Source organism: Lipomyces tetrasporus (assembly GCF_029532465.1).
Source record: "Lipomyces tetrasporus strain NRRL Y-64009 chromosome Unknown POJ06scaffold_8, whole genome shotgun sequence".
Classification (NCBI taxonomy): Eukaryota; Fungi; Ascomycota; class Lipomycetes; order Lipomycetales; family Lipomycetaceae; genus Lipomyces; species Lipomyces tetrasporus.
Genome location: NW_026611603.1, coordinates 687,023 through 706,410, shown reverse-complemented (window position 1 = coordinate 706,410; position 19,388 = coordinate 687,023). Strand labels below are relative to the sequence as shown.

At 49.2% G+C, this 19,388-nt stretch overlaps 8 protein-coding genes across 8 annotated transcripts; 5 read left to right on the top strand and 3 right to left on the bottom strand.

The window, feature by feature from the left end:
- Window positions 1–2,697: 2,697 nt before the first annotated feature.
- Window positions 2,698–3,097, top strand: POJ06DRAFT_239635 (uncharacterized protein; the record flags this gene model as incomplete). Its single annotated transcript, XM_056186050.1, has 2 exons — window positions 2,698–2,882; window positions 2,932–3,097. 2 exons carry the CDS (start codon window positions 2,698–2,700, stop codon window positions 3,095–3,097), a joined length of 351 nt encoding a protein of 116 aa, XP_056042214.1.
- A 1,937-nt stretch (window positions 3,098–5,034) lies between these two features.
- On the bottom strand, window positions 5,035–6,077 carry POJ06DRAFT_141513 (uncharacterized protein). The gene is made up of 2 exons (XM_056184524.1): window positions 5,707–6,077; window positions 5,035–5,654 (listed from the first exon to the last, which is right to left on the bottom strand). The coding sequence occupies exons 1-2, from the start codon at window positions 5,951–5,953 to the stop codon at window positions 5,044–5,046; spliced, it is 858 nt and encodes a 285-aa protein (XP_056042213.1). The 5' UTR covers window positions 5,954–6,077; the 3' UTR covers window positions 5,035–5,043.
- A 726-nt stretch (window positions 6,078–6,803) lies between these two features.
- Window positions 6,804–8,053, top strand: POJ06DRAFT_141483 (ribosomal protein S3). The gene is made up of 3 exons (XM_056184523.1): window positions 6,804–6,872; window positions 7,062–7,253; window positions 7,341–8,053. The coding sequence occupies exons 2-3, from the start codon at window positions 7,109–7,111 to the stop codon at window positions 7,940–7,942; spliced, it is 747 nt and encodes a 248-aa protein (XP_056042212.1). The 5' UTR covers window positions 6,804–6,872; window positions 7,062–7,108; the 3' UTR covers window positions 7,943–8,053.
- A 3-nt stretch (window positions 8,054–8,056) lies between these two features.
- On the bottom strand, window positions 8,057–10,319 carry POJ06DRAFT_257940 (uncharacterized protein). Its single transcript, XM_056188210.1, has 5 exons — window positions 10,065–10,319; window positions 9,343–10,011; window positions 9,067–9,291; window positions 8,947–9,013; window positions 8,057–8,889 (listed from the first exon to the last, which is right to left on the bottom strand). Exons 1-5 carry the CDS (start codon window positions 10,182–10,184, stop codon window positions 8,165–8,167), a joined length of 1,806 nt encoding a protein of 601 aa, XP_056042211.1. The 5' UTR covers window positions 10,185–10,319; the 3' UTR covers window positions 8,057–8,164.
- Window positions 10,320–10,393: 74 nt separating this feature from the next.
- POJ06DRAFT_141450 (dynactin subunit 4) lies at window positions 10,394–12,424 on the top strand. Its single transcript, XM_056184522.1, has 3 exons — window positions 10,394–10,822; window positions 10,876–11,486; window positions 11,536–12,424. The coding sequence occupies exons 1-3, from the start codon at window positions 10,464–10,466 to the stop codon at window positions 12,366–12,368; spliced, it is 1,803 nt and encodes a 600-aa protein (XP_056042210.1). The 5' UTR covers window positions 10,394–10,463; the 3' UTR covers window positions 12,369–12,424.
- Window position 12,425: 1 nt separating this feature from the next.
- On the bottom strand, window positions 12,426–13,806 carry POJ06DRAFT_141446 (UAA transporter). Its single transcript, XM_056184521.1, has 2 exons — window positions 13,575–13,806; window positions 12,426–13,516 (listed from the first exon to the last, which is right to left on the bottom strand). Exons 1-2 carry the CDS (start codon window positions 13,681–13,683, stop codon window positions 12,540–12,542), a joined length of 1,086 nt encoding a protein of 361 aa, XP_056042209.1. The 5' UTR covers window positions 13,684–13,806; the 3' UTR covers window positions 12,426–12,539.
- A 125-nt stretch (window positions 13,807–13,931) lies between these two features.
- On the top strand, window positions 13,932–15,398 carry POJ06DRAFT_239629 (uncharacterized protein; the record flags this gene model as incomplete). The annotated part of the gene is made up of 1 exon (XM_056186049.1): window positions 13,932–15,398. The coding sequence occupies one exon, from the start codon at window positions 13,932–13,934 to the stop codon at window positions 15,396–15,398; it is 1,467 nt and encodes a 488-aa protein (XP_056042208.1).
- A 564-nt stretch (window positions 15,399–15,962) lies between these two features.
- POJ06DRAFT_141439 (fungal-specific transcription factor domain-containing protein) lies at window positions 15,963–19,252 on the top strand. The gene is made up of 3 exons (XM_056184520.1): window positions 15,963–16,340; window positions 16,433–16,533; window positions 16,582–19,252. Exons 1-3 carry the CDS (start codon window positions 16,164–16,166, stop codon window positions 19,124–19,126), a joined length of 2,823 nt encoding a protein of 940 aa, XP_056042207.1. The 5' UTR covers window positions 15,963–16,163; the 3' UTR covers window positions 19,127–19,252.
- The last annotated feature ends 136 nt before the right edge of the window (window positions 19,253–19,388 follow it).

Here is a 19,388-nt window from a genome sequence, read left to right as displayed (position 1 = left end):
TCGACGGCACGAGATTATAAACAATTGAACCTGCTACTTTGACATCACGAAATGAATCCAGAATAGATTTTCCGTCCTCACGAATTCAAAGAATAAATACACAGTCTTATTTGTAGAATTGCCGTTTAGTACTAACTTAGGACAGGCTGTTAACATTTGTAGACGCACGTGCTCGGTAAGCAGGGGCGAACGCCTGACATCCGAATGGAGGATTCCCTTGATTTCCGGTCAAATGCACATGCTCTGCTGCAGTGGTGAATTTGGGCGGTAGTCGGCGCTGACACGATCATATGCCACCGAAAGAACGGCGCATTCCGGATTAATGTCGCATCCACAGGTGCAATTGAGATCTGATACCCATTATGATAAGTAAGTATACTTTGATCGCGAGCCGCTTCGTTGATGGTGCCGCACGCTTCCCAACTTAGATAATGCGCCAGAATGCATCATACGCTCCACTGTGAGCAAAATTTGTATGGTATACTACAACTACTAAAGTACTGGGGCGATCATCCAGATATCCGCACTGATAGGCCTGAACAGTTTCTATCCTGCCAGCCTTGCAGGTCTTCTATCCTTGTCTACATAGCAACTGTCAAAAAATTGGAGTAGATGCCTACGCCGGTTGCAGCTGCAATAACTACGACTGATTAGGACCACTCGTAAAAGAACAATGAACTTTGTGCCCTTTTTGCGAGCCCCCGTCTAATAGCTGCGGCACGCAAGAGAGAAATTCGATGTTCCTTGATTGCGCTCATGAACCATGCAAACTGCACTCTTTTAAATTTTTGTTTTAACTTATTTTATATAACTTAGTTATGTATTTTATCGTCCCGCGTAATTAGCAACCAGCCATAGCAGCACTTTCAGAGACCTCTCGGGTGTAAGTCCCCTAGCTGCCACGTGATCGGACTTGCGGGGTGGGGGTTAATACTTGGATACTTTTTTTTGAGTTTAGACAACCCTTTATTGTGGCTTGTCAAGTCCCAGTTTGATGAGAATTGTGGCGCAAATATCGAATTGAGGAATTTGCTGCGCCACAGCTCTAGCAAGGGCGGGCCTGATGTCCCAGCAGTGGACGAGCATTCCTGAGAAACTGATAATCCATAGACGACAAACCTGGAAACGGTCGATTATGGAGAGCTCCATTAATAAGGAATATCAAATAAATTGCATATATGTCCTCGTCTTATTACAAGTGGATGTCGATGTGGCTGGCAGGTGTGGTCGATGTTGAACCGCTCGGCCGCAAGAGTCCAATGCGGATTAACAGCACAAAAGAGGGTCTCATCTCCTGAATTCCGGTTCTAGGTGTTCCAAGCCGTCATAGCCTAAGCATCGATCCGCCGCAATGGCGCTGTTTAGTTAACAAGACTAGAAGAAAGGAACGCAGGAGAGCAGAGTAACTGTAACTTTGTAAGGCTTTACTATGCCGGCAAGACATTCTCGGGGTCTGGGTCATGGAAATGTATATCTATTCTCGACAGCAGTTATCATTCCGGTTACTTCTTCGGGAACCGGCAGATATTCTCCGCGCAGGGTTCTGGTCCCGCAGTGGCGCACGATAAGCCACACATTCCGCGGGCCAGGGAGGCAGCAGGCCAGCAGCAACCCGCGAATCCGGCAGGAGCGTAAAGCCAACCTAATATGATACCTGTTTGAAATGCACGCTAAGCCTTCTAAGTTAAGGGTCCTTTTCGGACTCGCAAGCTTGACCGATCGTCGATCGGCATTTTGTCATACAAGCGCAGGTATTTCCCCGATTCAGGCAGAACGAAACTTACAAGCAATAATACACTTCGTTACCCCGCGGCTCTGTCTTTGAAAGTTATGGGCGCCAAGCCGATACGGGAGGTAGGCACGAGATAAGCTGCAACTATGGTGGAGCAGTTCAGAGAAAAGCCATCTGAGGTCCTCTCTTCTGGATTCCCAAGTAGCTGCCATGCCACAGGAAAACAGGGATGTTAATGTAGAGGCTCGAACCGATACCGAATTCGACCAGCATGACCTTAAACCGGCTTAGTATTATGTTAGATTCGGAATGGAAATATCTTAAACTGAGGCAGCTGTAGCGACAAATATGAAAAACGAGAACGGAATTAAGTGCTGCGCTAATTAAGTAATGGGAATGTGTGTCTCCCGGGAAGGGCCAATAGCGTTCAAGAAATCTACGTATCTATGTACAACTAACGAAACACCAATCCTAGCCACTCGACTGCATTCTGTACGCTTTGCAAACCCGCGCAAGAGCGCTCCATCGAGCGACCAGCATTATTGGATTCCAGCAGGAGGATGTCGTCTATGTCGAACAGGCGGCATTGGCGGGCTGAGATAATCCTCCGAACCCCTTTGTCGCGTGTAGCTTAATTTCGCGTGGTTGTCGCGCAGGCCAAAAGGGGCAAAGTGCGACACGGTACGAGCCAGATTGAGTGTGTTCAAGCCACAGGTGTGTCAGACCCGGTACGCGTCCTCGGCCTCGTCCCATTCGCGTTTGCGCACTTTGCGCTGCATTCCTCGCAACGCGTCTTCCTGCTCACTCAAAAGTTGCGGGCGGCAGCCAGAGCTACAAAAGGCCTGCCTGCCGCCTGCAACTTCTTCTTCTTTTTCCTGTACTCGAACTAGTCCTTTAGTAATCCTTAGTGTCGCCGTTCACCCCTAGTCACTCGTTTCATACGTCTTTTTAATACTACATTCACAATGAAGTTCTTCTCTGTCATCTCCACCATCCTCGTCTTGGTTCTCGCTTCCCTCGTCGCTGCTGCGGTTGAGGAGCGCGCCTATGTTACCGTGACAACCATTGACACGATTATCTCTTGCGCTCCTGAGGTCACTCAGTGCCACCATACATCGACCTCGGTCTACACTCCTCCCGTCGTCACTTCGTACGTTCCCTTTCTTGCATTTTTAATTCTGTCGCTAACATGTCACAAGGACTCCAATCTACACCAACTCATCTTCCTTCTCCACTATGATGCCCAACGCTACCAACTCTACGACCGCTCCCATCGCTACTTTCACTGGTGCCGCCTCTTCTGTTAGTGGTTCTGTCGTTGCCGTTGCGCTTGGCATCGTTGGTGTTCTCGCGCTTGCTTTCTAAGTGGTGGCGAGCAGAGCGAATTTCTCCGGTCCGTGCTTTGTATCTATGGGAACGTGTACGTTAGTATAGAGATGGAATCATGTCGGAATTTCCAGAGTATTTGCATGACTTGTATTTTTATTGTCTAATCTTTGTCCTGGTGTTGCGTAATATGACCGTATAATGCTTAAAAAATGTCCATCATGTTTCACTTGCGATATGGTTACTGATCTCGCTTGGTGCGTAACTTTAAATTGTACAGGGGTACATTGAAATTGCATTCGCCCACAGTCCACCGTAGTCCTGTCTGTCCCGCCATATTGTCAAGAACAATAGAGAAACACACATGGCGTCTTTCCATCAGTAACGCATGACGATTTCCGAGCTTGCCTATGCGTATAGTCAATGCATTGGCGTGCACCAACGGTCCTGCCGGAGACCATCTGTCCGCGGCAAATCAAAGCTGTGGCTTGTGTGCAACATTTCCTGTTGTCGCAAGCCACAACAAATAACAAGCAGTTTAATTTCGGAACTCTAATAGTGTTTTGTCTCAGGTAGAGTAAAACCAGGATCAAGGCTTAGAACGCGCGCTCCTTAGACTGTATCATATGTCTTCGGTTGACCCGAGGAGCGGATAGGTAAGATGACATCCTAATGCAGACGGCACCAATTGGGGCCAATGTGGCTGAGAACATCAGCGGTATAGTAGTATTGGCTGCGAACTAGCATATTGACGAGAAGCGTTCTGGACTGGTCCTTGGTCGACATATTTCTTATGGTTGAATAGCCTGTCACCAGGCAGTTGCGATCCAACAAGGTTTATGAACCATGGCCTGGTTCCCGGCGAGTATCAGAAAACCCGCCCATATGCGATAGATGCTCTTGCATTTTATTCAATCTGCAAACTCATACAGAATGAGGATCCCGACCCAGCTCCGTGCGCTACGTTTGGAATCGCCACGCGGTTGGCCCAAAGAATGGGTGGGCTACCACCGCGATCCTCTACGCCTGTCGGCAAGTGCCTCCCATTTTGCGGCGACGTCTTTGGTACTATAGCGAGACATTCGACGTTTTATTTTCGTACCAACTTGGTATGCCTACCAGCGTCCATGAGGACGAATGTGATACGGACATCAAATCGCGAGACAAGAAGCATTATCTTCTTCAAATATTCATAGTGGATTTAGAGCTATAGGGCTAGTTCCGTATGACCCAAGCCAGGTATTAAGTCACCTGTCACTTACTCTTCATACACTTAGTCCGCAGAGTAGTCAGGAACAAGGTTCTCAACAGCGATGGGTGCCTGAGATGCCGAAGACTATAGTCCAGTTACAACGTCAGGCAGAGACAATTAAAATATATCTAAGACGTCGCACCGCGAGCCCGCCAAGTCCGACGAACGTCGCAGTTGATCAGATGAAGTGCGCGGAATTAGCAATCTATCAGGCCGTGGTTTTAAATGACCAACACAACTGCAGGACACTGTACAACGCCAAAAAAGAAAAGGCGAAGCTGCTAGGTCATTTATTACTTCTAAAACTATTTTGACCGGAGCAGAAGGTCAACGGCATACACCACGTCACGAAGAAATGTTTCAGGGAGAGAACCAGGGCACCCCCAGTTCTAGATGCAACGAGTAATAACAGACGATGTGGGCGTTGCAAAGAGGTCGGACATAACTCTCGCACATGTAAACTGGATAAAGAATAATTTTTTATTAGCTATAATATTATATACCTTCGCTGTGGATTGCTATTTAGAAAAATAAAGAGAATGGTTGGTTTTAGTGAGCCGCTTGCATGCCGATCACGTTATCGTATCATCCCCGAGCAAATATTATTATTCGAAACCGCCGATTTTTCTTATTCGAACCTACCAAATTTTTTAATAATGACAATGCCTAGTATAAGACCTGCCATGACTCCTAATTGCTCATTTGCGGATGTATAGTTAGGCTCTCGCTTTCCTTACCCGAAGGATACCCCATTCAACCTTGAGAAAAGCTCTGCTTCCATTCTTTTGGCTGCTTCTGGTCCACTGAGGATCTCCCCCATCATATCAGATCCAGGTGGGAAGTCCATCTCAAAGCTTGGTTCTCCAGCTCCCCTCATATTGGTCAACACTGCTTGACGAAAGTGCCATCGTAGGAGTTCATCCGGTACACTTTTTTTATCGTTGGGATCTCGACAAATACGGTCAAGTATCCGTCCGTCTATCCCGAAAGGATCTTCATCGAAACAGGTTATCTTGTAGCCATCATCTGGGTTAACGGAGAAATCAAAAGCATCAAAAATTTGATGGATATGGGACTGCATAAGCAGCCCATTCTGACATGAGTTTATCCCCGTGTCGAATCCGTTCTGCACGAAATATTCTTCGTTTGACACCGACACTGGGAAGATGTGGGCAGTTTCAAAACCCGTCCAATCATCTCTATAAGCTTTAACGTTGACAGTGCCAGTTATCACGCACTTCCCATCTCTCTCACGGACCCGAGCTCGGAAAATATCATCTCTGCCCGTGATAGTTCTTGAAAGGATCCGGGTAATGCACGGCTCTTCTGTGACGGCTATTGTGTCTATGTATACCTCAGTAGCTGCACTTACAATGACCTATAAGAAGATATATACCTCTGCGAGAACAAGGTCTTATGTCATAGTGGCCAGGCTTGAGAGCATCATCGGTTGACATCAGGTCGCCTCCGGAGCTGCGCAATGTGACTCTATACGGACCAGACGCAACAATGAGGATGTCAAGCATAGAGAGAAAGTTTTCTTCGGTTACAGATGGATTCAACCTCATTCCACCGAGCGGCTTATCAGGCTCTGAAGAGAGGTAAAAATGGACATCTCGGCCTACAGCTCTTCTGCCGGCCATGAATTGCCGAACTTTTGAATGGCCAAGCTTATTTTAATTAGAAACAACGGTCTCTATCCGTCTGACCTTAGACCCTACATATAACAAATGTTGCAGGGGTCTGCAATCGTAGTTAATGGGAGGGTGCTGAGGTTGCTCTACAAAACGCGCGCAACTGGGAGGCGGTTTAGGGCTAACCACGGTAGCCCTAGCCCACCCTAAGGTCCTCACCCCTTTTAGAGACACATCTTCGACGGCTATGGCCGTAAAACCTGACGCGTACCATGCTGTTTTCCAAATTGCCAATTTCAGAACCCGTCGCTAATTCGGGATCTCGACTATTATCACTCACGACATGACCAGTTCCAGTCTTCCAGAGCACCTACAAGGACGAAAAGACAAAATAAACGAGTACCGTAGCGAGCTGCAAAGGCGGGGATCGATCAATTCTACTATCCAACACCACCATCCGCGCTACCCAAAAGGGTCAGTGTTAGGGTTATAACGTGTGTCCCAAGATCAGTGCGATGATCCTTGTCGCAGATTGAAAGATTTGGGGGCGTTTTGAAAGTTCGTATTAGGCTAATGACAGCGTTCTTGGCTCCCGTGACTCTGAGGGTGACACTCGAGTTACATGCGGGCTCTTAATCACCCTGCTCTTTATAGGGCTCAACCCTACGTCGCCGCGCTGGTTGCGTGACTGCTATCTCTACCATCGATTGCTTCAGCAAATACCGCTTGCACCAAATTTCTGATACGGCTTGCCCTCACGTAATTTGTATGAGACTAAAAGTACCCACTGAGACGTGCTCCGGAAAACCCTATTCCAGATTCCATCTCGCACCGCACCAACCTTGTTGCTCGCATCTTAGTTGCACTCGCTATCAAGAGCAACAACTTCGCATCCAACAATCATCGATAAGTCAAAATCCAAGAGATTGTGAGTATTATTGCCTTTGTTTGAATGAGAGAGTGCGCACGGAATGATGGGATTTTGTGATTTGGCGAAATTGTCATGCCGTGTTTGTCGCGATCAGCATGGGAATATTTTCTGCGCACAGCGCCATCGATCGTCACCGACTTAACGTTGATACAAAGGATGATAACTAATACGAATTTGTATTGTTAGGACCCTATCGACAGTTCACATAATTCAGCGCTAGTTAGTTAGTTAAGATGGCTACTGAGATTTCAAGCAAGAGAAAGCAAGTCGCGGACGGTGTCTTTTTCGCGGAGTTGAACGAGTTCTTCACTCGTGAACTTGCTGAGGAGGGATACGCTGGTGTTGAGGTTCGCTCTGCTCCTACCAAGACTGAGATTGGTGAGTTTGGATTATATTGAAGAGCTGAAGGACTTATGGGTCGCATTGCTATGGCTCTGTAGGGTTAAAATGCTGACAATGTTGTAGTTATCCGTGCTACCCACACCCAGGATGTCCTTGGTCCCCAGGGACGAAGAATCCGTGAGCTCACCTCACTCATCCAGAAGCGTTTCAAGATCCCCGAGGGTGGTGTTGTCATCTACGCGGAGAAGGTCCAGCAGCGAGGTCTCTGCGCCATTGCTCAGGCTGAGTCACTCAAGTATAAGCTGCTTAATGGTCTCGCCGTCCGACGAGCCTGCTACGGTGTTCTACGATATATCATGGAGTCGGGTGCTAAGGGTGCTGAGGTTGTTGTTTCCGGCAAGTTACGTGCCGCTCGAGCCAAGTCCATGAAATTCACCGACGGTTTCATGATCCACTCCGGTCAGCCTGCCCGCGACTTCATCGACACTGCCACTCGTCACGTTCTCCTGCGCCAGGGTGTTCTTGGTGTTAAGGTCAAGATTATGCTTGGCTCCGACCCCGAGGGCAAGCTCGGCCCCGCCAAGTCTCTTCCCGATGCTGTTACTATCCTCGAGCCCAAGGAGGATTCTCCTTCAGTGCTCGAGCCGAAGAGTATCGACTACGTTGCCAAGCCAGCTAAAGATTTTGAAGAAGTTCCAGTTGAAGCGACGGTTGCGGCTGAATAGATGTTGGGTTGGTAACAAAAATAGTTTCGGTTTTGTTGGATGTTAATTTTTGTCTTTTTTTCGTTGCTTGTAAACGTGTAATATTTTCCAATAGTATTTAATTACTATCTACAGTAGTTCATTTCACTGACCTTTGAACACTTCCTCGTAGGATGCAAGAGACAACAGGATTGCATTCACCAGTGGAGTATTGAATGCGCTTATTCCGTAAACATCGTGGTCCTATATCATCTGGTCGTTTTTCAGACGACGATACCTCGCTTCCGCCAACTCAATGCGATTTTTATACATAAATGCCGCCCTCTGCACTCGGCTCCACTCATTGGACCTGATTACGCATTTATAATCACCCGACCTCTGAACCTGATGCTCTTGAGCTTCGCCAGTCTCGACAGTGAGTGCATTAATTTCCGGAGCACTCATGTCACCATCTGACTCGTTATTGACGGTTTGCCGCGCCCCATCCGGGTGTATTGTCACATAAGCACCGGTCTTTTGTCGTACAAGCCACTGAAACACGCCGTTCTTACCCATCACGAATCCAACATGCATCTTCGGAATTGTAATTGTTACTCTTTTAAGGGGTCCGCTCTCCTCGTCTAATTTCATCGGATTGCTCCTATCGAGGTTTCCCTGACCTTGCCGGCGGTTAGTCAGCCTAGCGGACGGAGGTCTGACACCGACGTAGGACTTGTACCGCGTCTTCGAGATGGCGGAGACCTCGTGTATCCACTCTGGCGGTGCGATAAACTTGCAGATTTCCCACACTGCGAGATATAAGCTTCGGCTGTTATGAGCCGTCACGATCAGTATACGGTCGGTGGAGCGAAAGAGTAGGTTTTCTGAGACTGTGATTATCGTGCCGGAGAGCTGTTGGAGGGACGCGAGCGTTTGAGGACTGCGCAAGATTCCACCTGCGACTCGATATGTGACTATTAGGAGAATACCTTGCAACTGTTAGTGAATATGCAGCGTAAATCAATGCGAAAAGACAGCTAACTTACGAAGTTGTCTGTCTTCGTCAGCAGAGAGCGACACGTTCTGCATCACTCGTGACAGGCTTGCAAACGTCTAGACAAATTGTCAATAACCTATGTACTAAATCAAGTCATTGGACTCACTACCTTCGCTACATTCTCGACCGTCCCGGAAACTTGAAATAATCGGTCTTGCTTATTGTATGGAACGAAATTACTCGCCAGTTGTATTTGCACATCAAATGATTTGCTTAGTTCTTTCAGTACTCTATTACTGTTCCGTCGAAGTGTAGAAACTTTGCTTTCAGAAACAAAAGCTCCAAGCCTAACCTTCTTCTTTCCTAAGACCTGTCTTGCAACTTCCTCGACCTGCTAGATATCTATCAGCTACATATCTTGAGTGAAATAGGAATTCGGACATACGGAGTTGGGCAAGTTCACCCACTTAGCAGGAGGCGACTCCTCGACAGTCTGCGCGCGAACATGTATTTCCTCGGCAGGAAACAGGCCAGATTCATTCATGACCTCTTCCAGCACCTCGGTCTTCGCATTAGTATTGTGGTATCTCGCTAAGAAAGAGTCGGGCCCTTTTTCTTCCTCAGCACCTAAAAGATTTTTGAACAAATGCGAGTCATCCCACTGCATTGACGGAAAGTCTTCGGGAGCTTGTTGAAGTGTACTATCAAAGATGGCCATCGCGTCGTAGTTGTGGATATCAACTGTACTTGATTTGGCCATTGAGTCGTTCTCTGCCGGAGAAATGCTATCTGAGAATGATGCACCGAAGGACTGCGGCGGAGATTCGGTTTGCCTACTTGATCGTCGGCCATTTGTCACCGCAGGTTTTTGGTTGCCTGGCTCTTCCCAGGCGGTTCCTGCTGTGCGGTCTTTAGAATGCACAGCCTTGCCCACGGTCGGTGACAGCTGTGAACTTTCACTTTCTCCATTGTTTGAAACTGCATTTGCGGGACTATTTCTGGCACTTTGAAATGCCGAAGTACTGGTGAATCGTCCAGTCCTATATTGCCCTGTCGTACGTGGTAGCCTTCGCAAGGCTGAATCAGATGCCACCAACAGACAACGACTTCGAGTCTCGACACCATATCAGCACAATTGTCTTCATATGTTCCATAAATCCAACGTACCGTATACACTCTAATCAAGTATGAAATCAGCCTCTGCTGGACGGCGACCAATGTTAGTGATGGTTGGATTAGCTGCACAATTAGTATCGCGCGCGTGGCCCCGGCACGCAATCGTTGCATCTCGGTGCAGTCATTAAGTCAGTTGATGACAATAAACTGTGATTATACTCTGGGCCTATTCCTTTGTGTGTCCCATTGCGACGATTTTCTGTGTCGACTGTCAAGTCGATTATATTCGGCCGACGTGAAGCTTTTGGTCGTGCCTCGAAAGTTTTAACGGACCATAAAGTTACGCGAAAGACGCTAATGGACTCTGCACGCGTCTGTAGCGTCAACATCATCAACCTATGAGCCACTCGCAATGATACATCGTTGAGTTTATAAGCAGGCGAGGACGACATGATAGCGACCCGATATCCATTGCTACGGATCCACTGTCCCTGCGCAGAGCCCATAACCGATGGTCCGGACACTGAGGTCGATGCTCTTACTACATCTGGATCACCGGACACAGGGCTCGACACGACGACCAATCTCGAACTGCCGCCGACTTTAGACAATCCGTTTGCCCTACATGCGCTGAATAGCCTGTATTTCTGCGACTTCTGCTTGGTGTTGCGGTGTGAGCGATGCGTCGTCGAGGAGGTCGTGCAGACATATTGTCCGGCTTGTTTGCACGTCTATTCGGCTGATACTACGGCAGGCGGGAATGAGCCTTCGAGAGTTACGCGGAAGGGGCGCAGTGACGATGCCACTTTGTAGGCTGGTGGTCTTTGTTTATGAGAAACGAATTAACGCTGACGGAAAGCAGTTGTACGAGAAATTGCCTGCAGTGTCCGTTATGTTTTACGAGTCTGACTACGTTCGCAACAACATCATCAGAGGGCAGCGAAGCACTGGCAACAGTATATTTGCAATGCTCCCACTGCTCTTGGGACTCGCGGCACAAAGGCCGAAGCCTTATCTTCTCAAAACACACGTCGCTTTATCAGCAAGTTCGCAAACTATCGGCCCAAAGTGTAATTGACGACGAGTCTGAAACACATGACACGCCAGCAACAACCTTCGCGGAATTGTCCCAGTTCTACCAGCAGTTATACGACTCTTTTGAAGCGGAGGAGGCAGAATCTGATACTTCCGCCCCTCCGAGCCCGTTGTTTTCAAAGCGAGCTAGTCGGAGTTTGGAAACTATCCGGTTCCTGAAATCGCATTACAGCAAACAGGGAGGGTCATCGTCTGCACCTTCACCGGCCATTACGCCTTCTAGTGTGTTGGGTGTACTTGGTCGAGCTGGAGGAGTCTCTAATCAGAAGACGAGGGAACATGCGGAGAAGGAGAAAGAGCGATGCGTCTCGTATATTGACGAGAAAGCTGAGATCGAGGAAGTGACGCGCATGCGCGGCATGACTAGCTTGGACGAAAGTGTGTGAATTTATTTATCTGGCAGATACGTCAACTGACACAAGTCTAGCACCGACCTTATCGCAACAGCGTGCAAATCCGTTTGTTCGGCCAACGACATCGTCGGATTTACTGCCACTTCCTACGCGTCTTCGTACCAGACGCGCAAAACGATGTCGAGCATGCCGGCATATCCTTGTTCGACCCGATGTCTCGTCGCGCAAGGTCTCAACATCGTCATCTGCATCGGGCAGCGCGGCAGGCTCGGCATCAACGGTCGCGACAGCTTTCAGGATCAACCTCTTGTCCAAGAACTACATCCCAACGCTCCGTCTCACATATCTCCCAGTTACATCACCCGCACCATCATCTTCACCATATCAAGCCGGGTTTATTCCACACATAACATACTCATTTGCGCTCACACTCTTCAACCCTCTCTATGAGCCGATAAAGGTCACTCTTGCATCTCCACCTCGGACTCCCAAACATGGTCACTCAATAACGTTCCTGACGCCGTCTTTCGAGATAGGCGCTAACATCGAGGACGACTGGGATCTGCAAGCAATCACCAGCCTCCGCAGGAAATTCGCAGACCTTAAAATCTCCAGCACATCTAATATTTCTGCGTCGTCGGAATCGGCACGAGGCGGGCCAAACTTGGGTATACTCGACCGCGGGCGGAATTGGACTAGCGTGATATTCGAAATCGTGCCTGCGAACGAGAGATCATCGGAGATTGAAGTTCCGTTGTTTGTGAGCTTTGCTTACGAGGCTGAAGTCGAGAAAGATTTCGGCAGTGGTGGCCGCTCTGGGGAATCAGGAGATAGTGGGTTGTTTGATAAACAGCAGCGGGAGGTGGCGTTTTGGTCCGTCTTGAAAATTGGGAGGGTTATTGCATGACTGTGCGCCATGAAAGAGTTGTCATGTGCAAGACGTGGATTCCAGAGTTTGTAACGTTATAATTACAAACCGTATGATACACTGTTATTGACCAACCAGTAACCCAAAAGCATAAACATTTGATATGACATGAATGAGCCTCCTTCTATCGCTCCCGCTCTATGCTACTGTCTAATCCGCCTTTCTAGAAACCGCGTCCTTACCCACCCTGCTTTTCTTCTCGAAATACTTCATCAAAGCCTCAGCACCGACTCCTCCGAACACCATTACAACACCGGCCCATTGCCCCGGCGTAAGCTTATGATTAAACCACACGACGGACAATAACATCGACATCATCTTCCGAGTAACGGTAACCGTCACGAGCGTCAGCGAGCCGAATTTGCTTAGGGTAAAAAATATGAAAACCTGGCCTATCGCACCGCATAGCGAGAACAATAGAATGTCGTAGAGAACTTGTGGATATAACTGGAAGAACTCGAGAGCGTCCTCTAATTGCCCGGAGATGGGAGTGAGGAGGAAAACGGACGTCAGAACCGTGGCCGCGACGTTTATGCCGCACATCATTTTAGGACCGTTAATTGTTGGTTGGGTATGGAAAATGTGGTCTTGTGTCGAATTCGTGAGGCCGTCGAAGAGGAGGTTGATTGCAAGAAGTAGCAGGCCGTACAAGGACGACGATGATGTTGCCTGCGCAGCTTTCTTGCTTGATGAAGGATGATATAACGTGAATAGAGACACGCCGACGGTGACGGCAAAGACGACAAAGTATTTGCTCCATGTGTATTTTTTCCTAAAAATAAGGACATGAAGAGCCATGACCGGCAACAGCTTACAGCTCTTGCCTAGTAGTAGCGTTAAGTAATCTATATGCTTTAAGCTCGCATAACCGAACGGACTCGCCAATGAACTCGTCGTCGCGACTAGCGCGTATTGGAATATGACTTTCCGGTTCGGAAAGATAGCCGACGATTCTTTGGTAGAGGACGACGTGTATCGGGTATATATGTAGCCGACTATGGCGGCGCAAAACGACTGGATTGTATTTATGACCAGTGAGGCCCGGAATACCCGGTTATTCGGGCCATATGATGTGGTTGAGATCCGTTCTTGCAGAACTGCCCAAGTCAGGAAGGATGTATATATACCTATATTACCACACATAATTATATTAGATCAGTTTGCATTTCGCTGGGTAGAACGTACCTGAGACGGCAATGAGGAGATGCAAGACTGATGCGCTGGATCGACTTTCGACCCTTATTGATTTCGAGGAACTTGACTTTTGTCGCGTGCGTGTTGCTGTTACAGCCATGCTCAGTTGTCCGACTCCTGTCGCTAATCGGTAGCTGACTAAAATAACGCGTGAAATGGGATGGTGGAAAATCGGTGGCACTTGAAGCTGCGCTGTCCTTTTTACGACTCGGGCCCGAGTGCGGCTTGCGTATTACTGGCAAGCGGCGCACAGGTCGGTTTTCACAACTTTAACGCCGCTCTGTCTGTTAACGGATGACAGTAAACTATCCACCGCGCAGGTTACGCGAAGACTCAGGAATATGAAGGATGAGTTCGAGCAACGACGCTAAAGGGCTGTCCCAGGCGGATCTCCTTGTGTTCGATGATCTGCTGTCGCGGCCACCTAGCGCATCGAATAGCAGCAGTCGGGCAGGTCAGCAGGCAGTAGTGGCAAGCACATCAGCAGCTTCCGGTGCGGATTGGTTTTCGCTATTGACGAACGGAGATTCTTCGAGTTTGACCGCACAGTCGTCCGATCAGAAACCTGCTAATGGTCTCGGTATCGGTACTTCGACGACAGTACGACCCAGCAACTACGATATTCTGAGGAGTTCCTTCACTGTCGCTTCACCGCAGTCGTCCGAATCTATTACAACTGCTACGAACAATGAGATTCTAGATGACGACGAGTTTGGTGAATTTACTGGTACGGAACCGGACGCTGCGCCGAAGGTAATTGCGGCAACCACTCCGTTTTCGGCACCGCCGGCTTCAGTTGCGTCGCAGCCAGCAGGCAATTCATCGGTGCATTCGAAGCCGCTGTCGAAAGTGTCAAATACTACGACTAGTCCGATTCGTCTGAGCAGTCCATCGTCAAGACAACCTGTAAGGAGCCCGCCTCGGCAAACTATACCTCGTCGGAGCCCGTATCGCGAATTGCCGCCACAGCAACGACAACCACCAAGCAGTCCCCGTGCAGCAGGCTACGGAGCCATTCATGCACCACCGTTGAGATTCGGGCAGCATCTCACTCATGGAGCTAATGGCGCGGCACAATTAAGTCCGTCGATATTTAATGGACAGGCAATCCCTGCTGGACGGCAACCAAAGTCACAGGATCGTCATTCTTCATCAGCCAATTCACAACGACCCCATGAGGAGGCGTCGGCATCGCCGCAGGAGCAGACTTCGATAAAAGCTAAAGATTTGCTGGATACGTCAGATGACTTTGAACCATGGCCGGATGCCGAGGATCCACAGAAGCAAGTTGTAAGGACCCCACGACCACAACCAGCGACAGTTGCCGTGCCAAAGCCTGAATTCCTTCTCCCCCTATTCGAATCGAACCTGTTCCCACTCCCGCTTCCTCTATTCCAGGAACTCGCACCATTGCCGTTCCCGCTCAAACGGCGTGTGCTGTCGCATCCCAAAACGAAGAAGTTCTTTGCCAGTTTACTCTGCGGAGCACAGGTCGCAGTACGTATATGCGCAGGTCGGAAACGACGGGGCGGAAGATTTGAAGCGGACCGAGAGGCACGGGAGATCGCACGGGTGTGGAAAAGTCTGCGGGAACGAATTGCTGGGGTAGGCATGCGCGAGCTGCCGTCCATTGACGCATCGTTCGTGCTCAGAGAATATGAAGGCGACAAGTCTGATTTGTGTTTGGTGTGTGGGGTGGCGAGGCATGAAGACGTGCGGGGATGCACTATGGCAAGTGGATGGGATTTTGAAAACAGGGGTCATATGGCCTGCATTAAGTGGTGGGTACGAGAAAAGGCGCTTTTGGATTCTTAGCCTTTTCATCTGTGTCTGCATCTATATTTTGTTTATGTACCATATCTGCATTTGGAGGTGTATGTTCTGTTTGTACATACCATATTTCAAATAAAGTTTTGCTTTCGGCAGTCGTTTATCGAGCTTTCCAACGCCTGTTGCCCCGCACGGAGTAATATATGGAAACTCAACCTAAAACTAGCATGGTCGAGTAGGCGATTTCGGGCTAAGACTTTAGATTAGATTGTACGTAGATCGTACGTAGATCGTACGCACGCTGTTGATAGGACTGACAGCGCAAGACAGCGCAAGACTAACTTCGATGTTTCAGGAACGTTATACGACATCATCATTCATGGATCCAACGTCTGTCTGTGGATTCGATGCCGATCTTTAATCTGAACTGTCCCATTTGATCGGTGTGCGAGTAGATCATAATCAGTATATACTCGGAAGCTGTTAGAATTTGACAGGACGATACTGTTTGTTATTGGCTCTGTTTTAAGGGACGCACTACCGAAAGCGAGGCTGGGGTTTATTGAATGTCAGCATTTGCAATCACCGCCGCATCGATGCGCTCCTATCCTGGTGTCGAATGATCCTAATCACAGTAACACAAACACGCGACGTCATTCTGCATTTCTATTACCATGACACCTCCGCTTGTCCCCATACTCAAGACCGCCGGGCCTTTCGAAGCATCTGCATTTACGGCCACATTAACAAATATCATCGGGGAAGCTCTTGGAAGCCGCCGCAGTCGCGTACTGCATCGCCTTGCAATTCATGAGCTCGTTCGCGAGTCCGCACAACTTCACGTCTGCCTCTGCTCAGGCGCAGGCTCAGGCGGCTGTCACTGACACGTTCGATGCCAGCCCTTCCGAAGGCGACTTCGTGCCTGGAGATTCCGATCTTAAGCGGCGACGAATTGCCCGTGCGTGCGACTGTTGCCGCAAGAAGAAGGTAGTTTCATTTTTCTGCGTTCGTTGTAATGATTTGTCTTGTCGTTTGCAACTGTTCCCTGCCAATTTCGGGGTTGATGCTGACACTTACAGATTAAATGCGATGGGAAAATGCCGTCCTGTACAAACTGCCTCAACTATAAGACCGTGTGCGTCTTCACATTCACAGAGAAGAAGCGCAATCCACCGAAGGGGTATGTGGGTCTTAATGTGCTTTCTCGCGCTTGCTAACAAGACGCAAGCGCGAAATACATAGAGTCACTCGAGTCCAGGCTGGACAAAATGGAAGGTCTCATCCGCACATTCGTGCCGGAGTACCAGGGCGAGTCCTTCGACGACCATGGCGACATTGAGAACTCCGTCGCCGAACGCATTCGCAGTGCGGTTCAAAACAGCGCCCCGGCACGAAGCCTGTCAGACACGTCATCGCCGTCTAACGCGGCCCATGGCAACCATGTTGACAGCCTTGTCACCCCTGCGGATGACAAAGACCGCGCCTCGACGTCCGTCACGACCGAGGCCGAACCTGATCCAGTGCGGACCGATGAGGGCACCAGCTTCTTGATTACAACTCGAGATGGCGACAGCAAGTTCATCGGTGAATCATCCACGTTCTCGAGCATATTTTCGCCCCGGGGCCTCCAGTGGATCTCAGAAAAGAGCGGCGACAACTCGTTCAGCAAACAACTGCAGGACATAGAATTGGATTATGACATGTCCCGGTTCGGCGTCCTCGACCACAATATGGTCGTCAACTCACCGGGCGGTATGCCTATTCCTCGGCCACGAGGTGCTACAGCTGCGAAGTCCTACACCACACTGCCGCTGCCCGACATTGAGACTGCCACCAACTGTATCGAGATATATGCTAGTATATTTTATCCGATACTCCCTGTTTTCACGGTCGACGAGATGCGTCGGATAATGAACTCGGTTTACTCTGACAAGCGGTTTCGGATCGTAGATTACTGTGCCATGTGCGCCATCTTGGCCATCGGTTTGCGAGCGCAGAGCATCGACTTTGCCAGCTTCAGTTCTTCTACCGTCGGTGAGCCACTGCCTGAGAAGGTGTGTTCAGGTCACTCAGTGCAAGAAAATGTTGAACAGAGCTGGGGATATTTCATGAACGCACTCTCCTATTTCACGGAATTAGTATGTGGAGCCAGTAGCATCACGGCCGTGCAAACGCTCATTACGCTCGGTATCTACCTCGAAGGCTCGGATTCGGCCGAAGTCGCGTACATGATCAATTCTAACGCTGCCCGGATAGCACAGTGCATCGGTCTGCATTCAAAGGCCAGCTCATACGGCTTGTCAGCAGAAGAAGCTCATCGGCGACAGCGTATATTCTGGACTTGCTACATTATCGACAAAGATTTTTGCTTACGCACCGGTCGGCCGCCAATCATCTACGACCAGGACGTGTCGACTGACGTGCCTATAAATTCTTCGGCGAACAACATATTCTCAGTTATGATCCGCTTCGCCCAAATCCAATCCCGGACATACACCCGACTATACTCCGCCGCCGCCTCCCGCGTGTCCGAGACCGAACTAATAGACACGATAGGTGAGCTCGACAAGGAACTGCTCGAGTGGCGCGATTCCATGCCACTGGAGTACAGACCCGACCATGAAATCATCGAGCGGGATCCCCTCATTCTCGTTCAGTTCGTCTATATGCACTTTGCCTACTACAACTGTCTGTCGGCCATCCACCGCATGTCCATGCACTACCCAACCTGGCGGGGATCCCGTCGCGGTGCCGTCACGCCGTCCTCAGCACCACGCAACCCACGCGTGTTTGCCTCCGCCGCGCTATGCGTGCAGGCCGCTCGCTCATCGATATATCTCCTAAAGTACTTTGACAATGCCGAGGCGTCCTGTGGCTGGTTAGTAGTGTACTACACTCTATGTTCGCTTGTTACGCTATTCTCAAACTGCCTGCAAAACCCACTACAACCGTCGTCGAGATCAGACCTCGCTCTTATGGACTCTGTCGTCAGATTCGTGAAAATGGTGTCTGAAGGAGCACATTATTCTCACAAGGGGGAGCGCGCAATGCAGTTAGTCGACGACATGGTACGCGTGGCGACTCAGGTTGTGGAGAAGTCAGAGAATGAACAAGCTAAGCAGAAACGTCCGGCGCCAGATTTGAGTCCCCATTCCAGTGCCACTACCAGTGACACTACTACAACTACTGGCACTGCTGAGCTCAGTACGGGACCAGGGCCAAATATAGACAACGTTTTCACTAAGCCTTCGGTCGTCCAGGCCCACACGTACCCGACAGAGCAGTCGCCTACGCAGTTTATGTTTGCTGGGCAGTCGCGGACGGATAGTATGGGTGGATACCCCACGTTTGGGTCGGCATCGAATGTACTATCGCCCTCGCCGTCTGGCTCCACGCAATCAAGTTATATAGGCCAACAGACGCTCTTCGAACCAAACATGAACCCGGAGTCGACAGCAACGCGAAGTCCCATAGCACCAACCCGATCTTTCGCGGCGTCCTCATCTGGCTCGTCATCAGCAACTTACCCGAATCCAATAAATGAAGACTTTCCATTCAACGCCGCAGCACTATCTGACCCGGCCGTGCTCGAACAAATGATGAACCTTGAACAGCCGTATATTCCCAGAGACATCTTGAATCTTCCGGCCGTGTTCAGCTGGGATTGGGGCTCAGGCACGACGGCAGCCACGCTAGGCACAGGTTCTATGCCGCCCGAAGCCGACGTCGCCGATTGCACTATCAATGCCGACACAGTTCCGGAAAGTCTATAGCATTAGCATGATCGAGATATTGAAGGGAATGAATATCGGAAGAACTCTGTATCACTATTCTCAATTTATACTCGGTTTTGTTACATATCATATCTGCTAATTATGTCGTCACTTCGGAATCTAAAATTAGGGGATTATTTGTATCATAGGAATTGCTGTGCTTCCAATTTTGTTGCTATGTTGGAGTTTTCATTGTGGCTTTGAATATTCCTATTCCACACTCAATTGCCGTCAAGGATGGGGTAATGATCGATGATCTCGT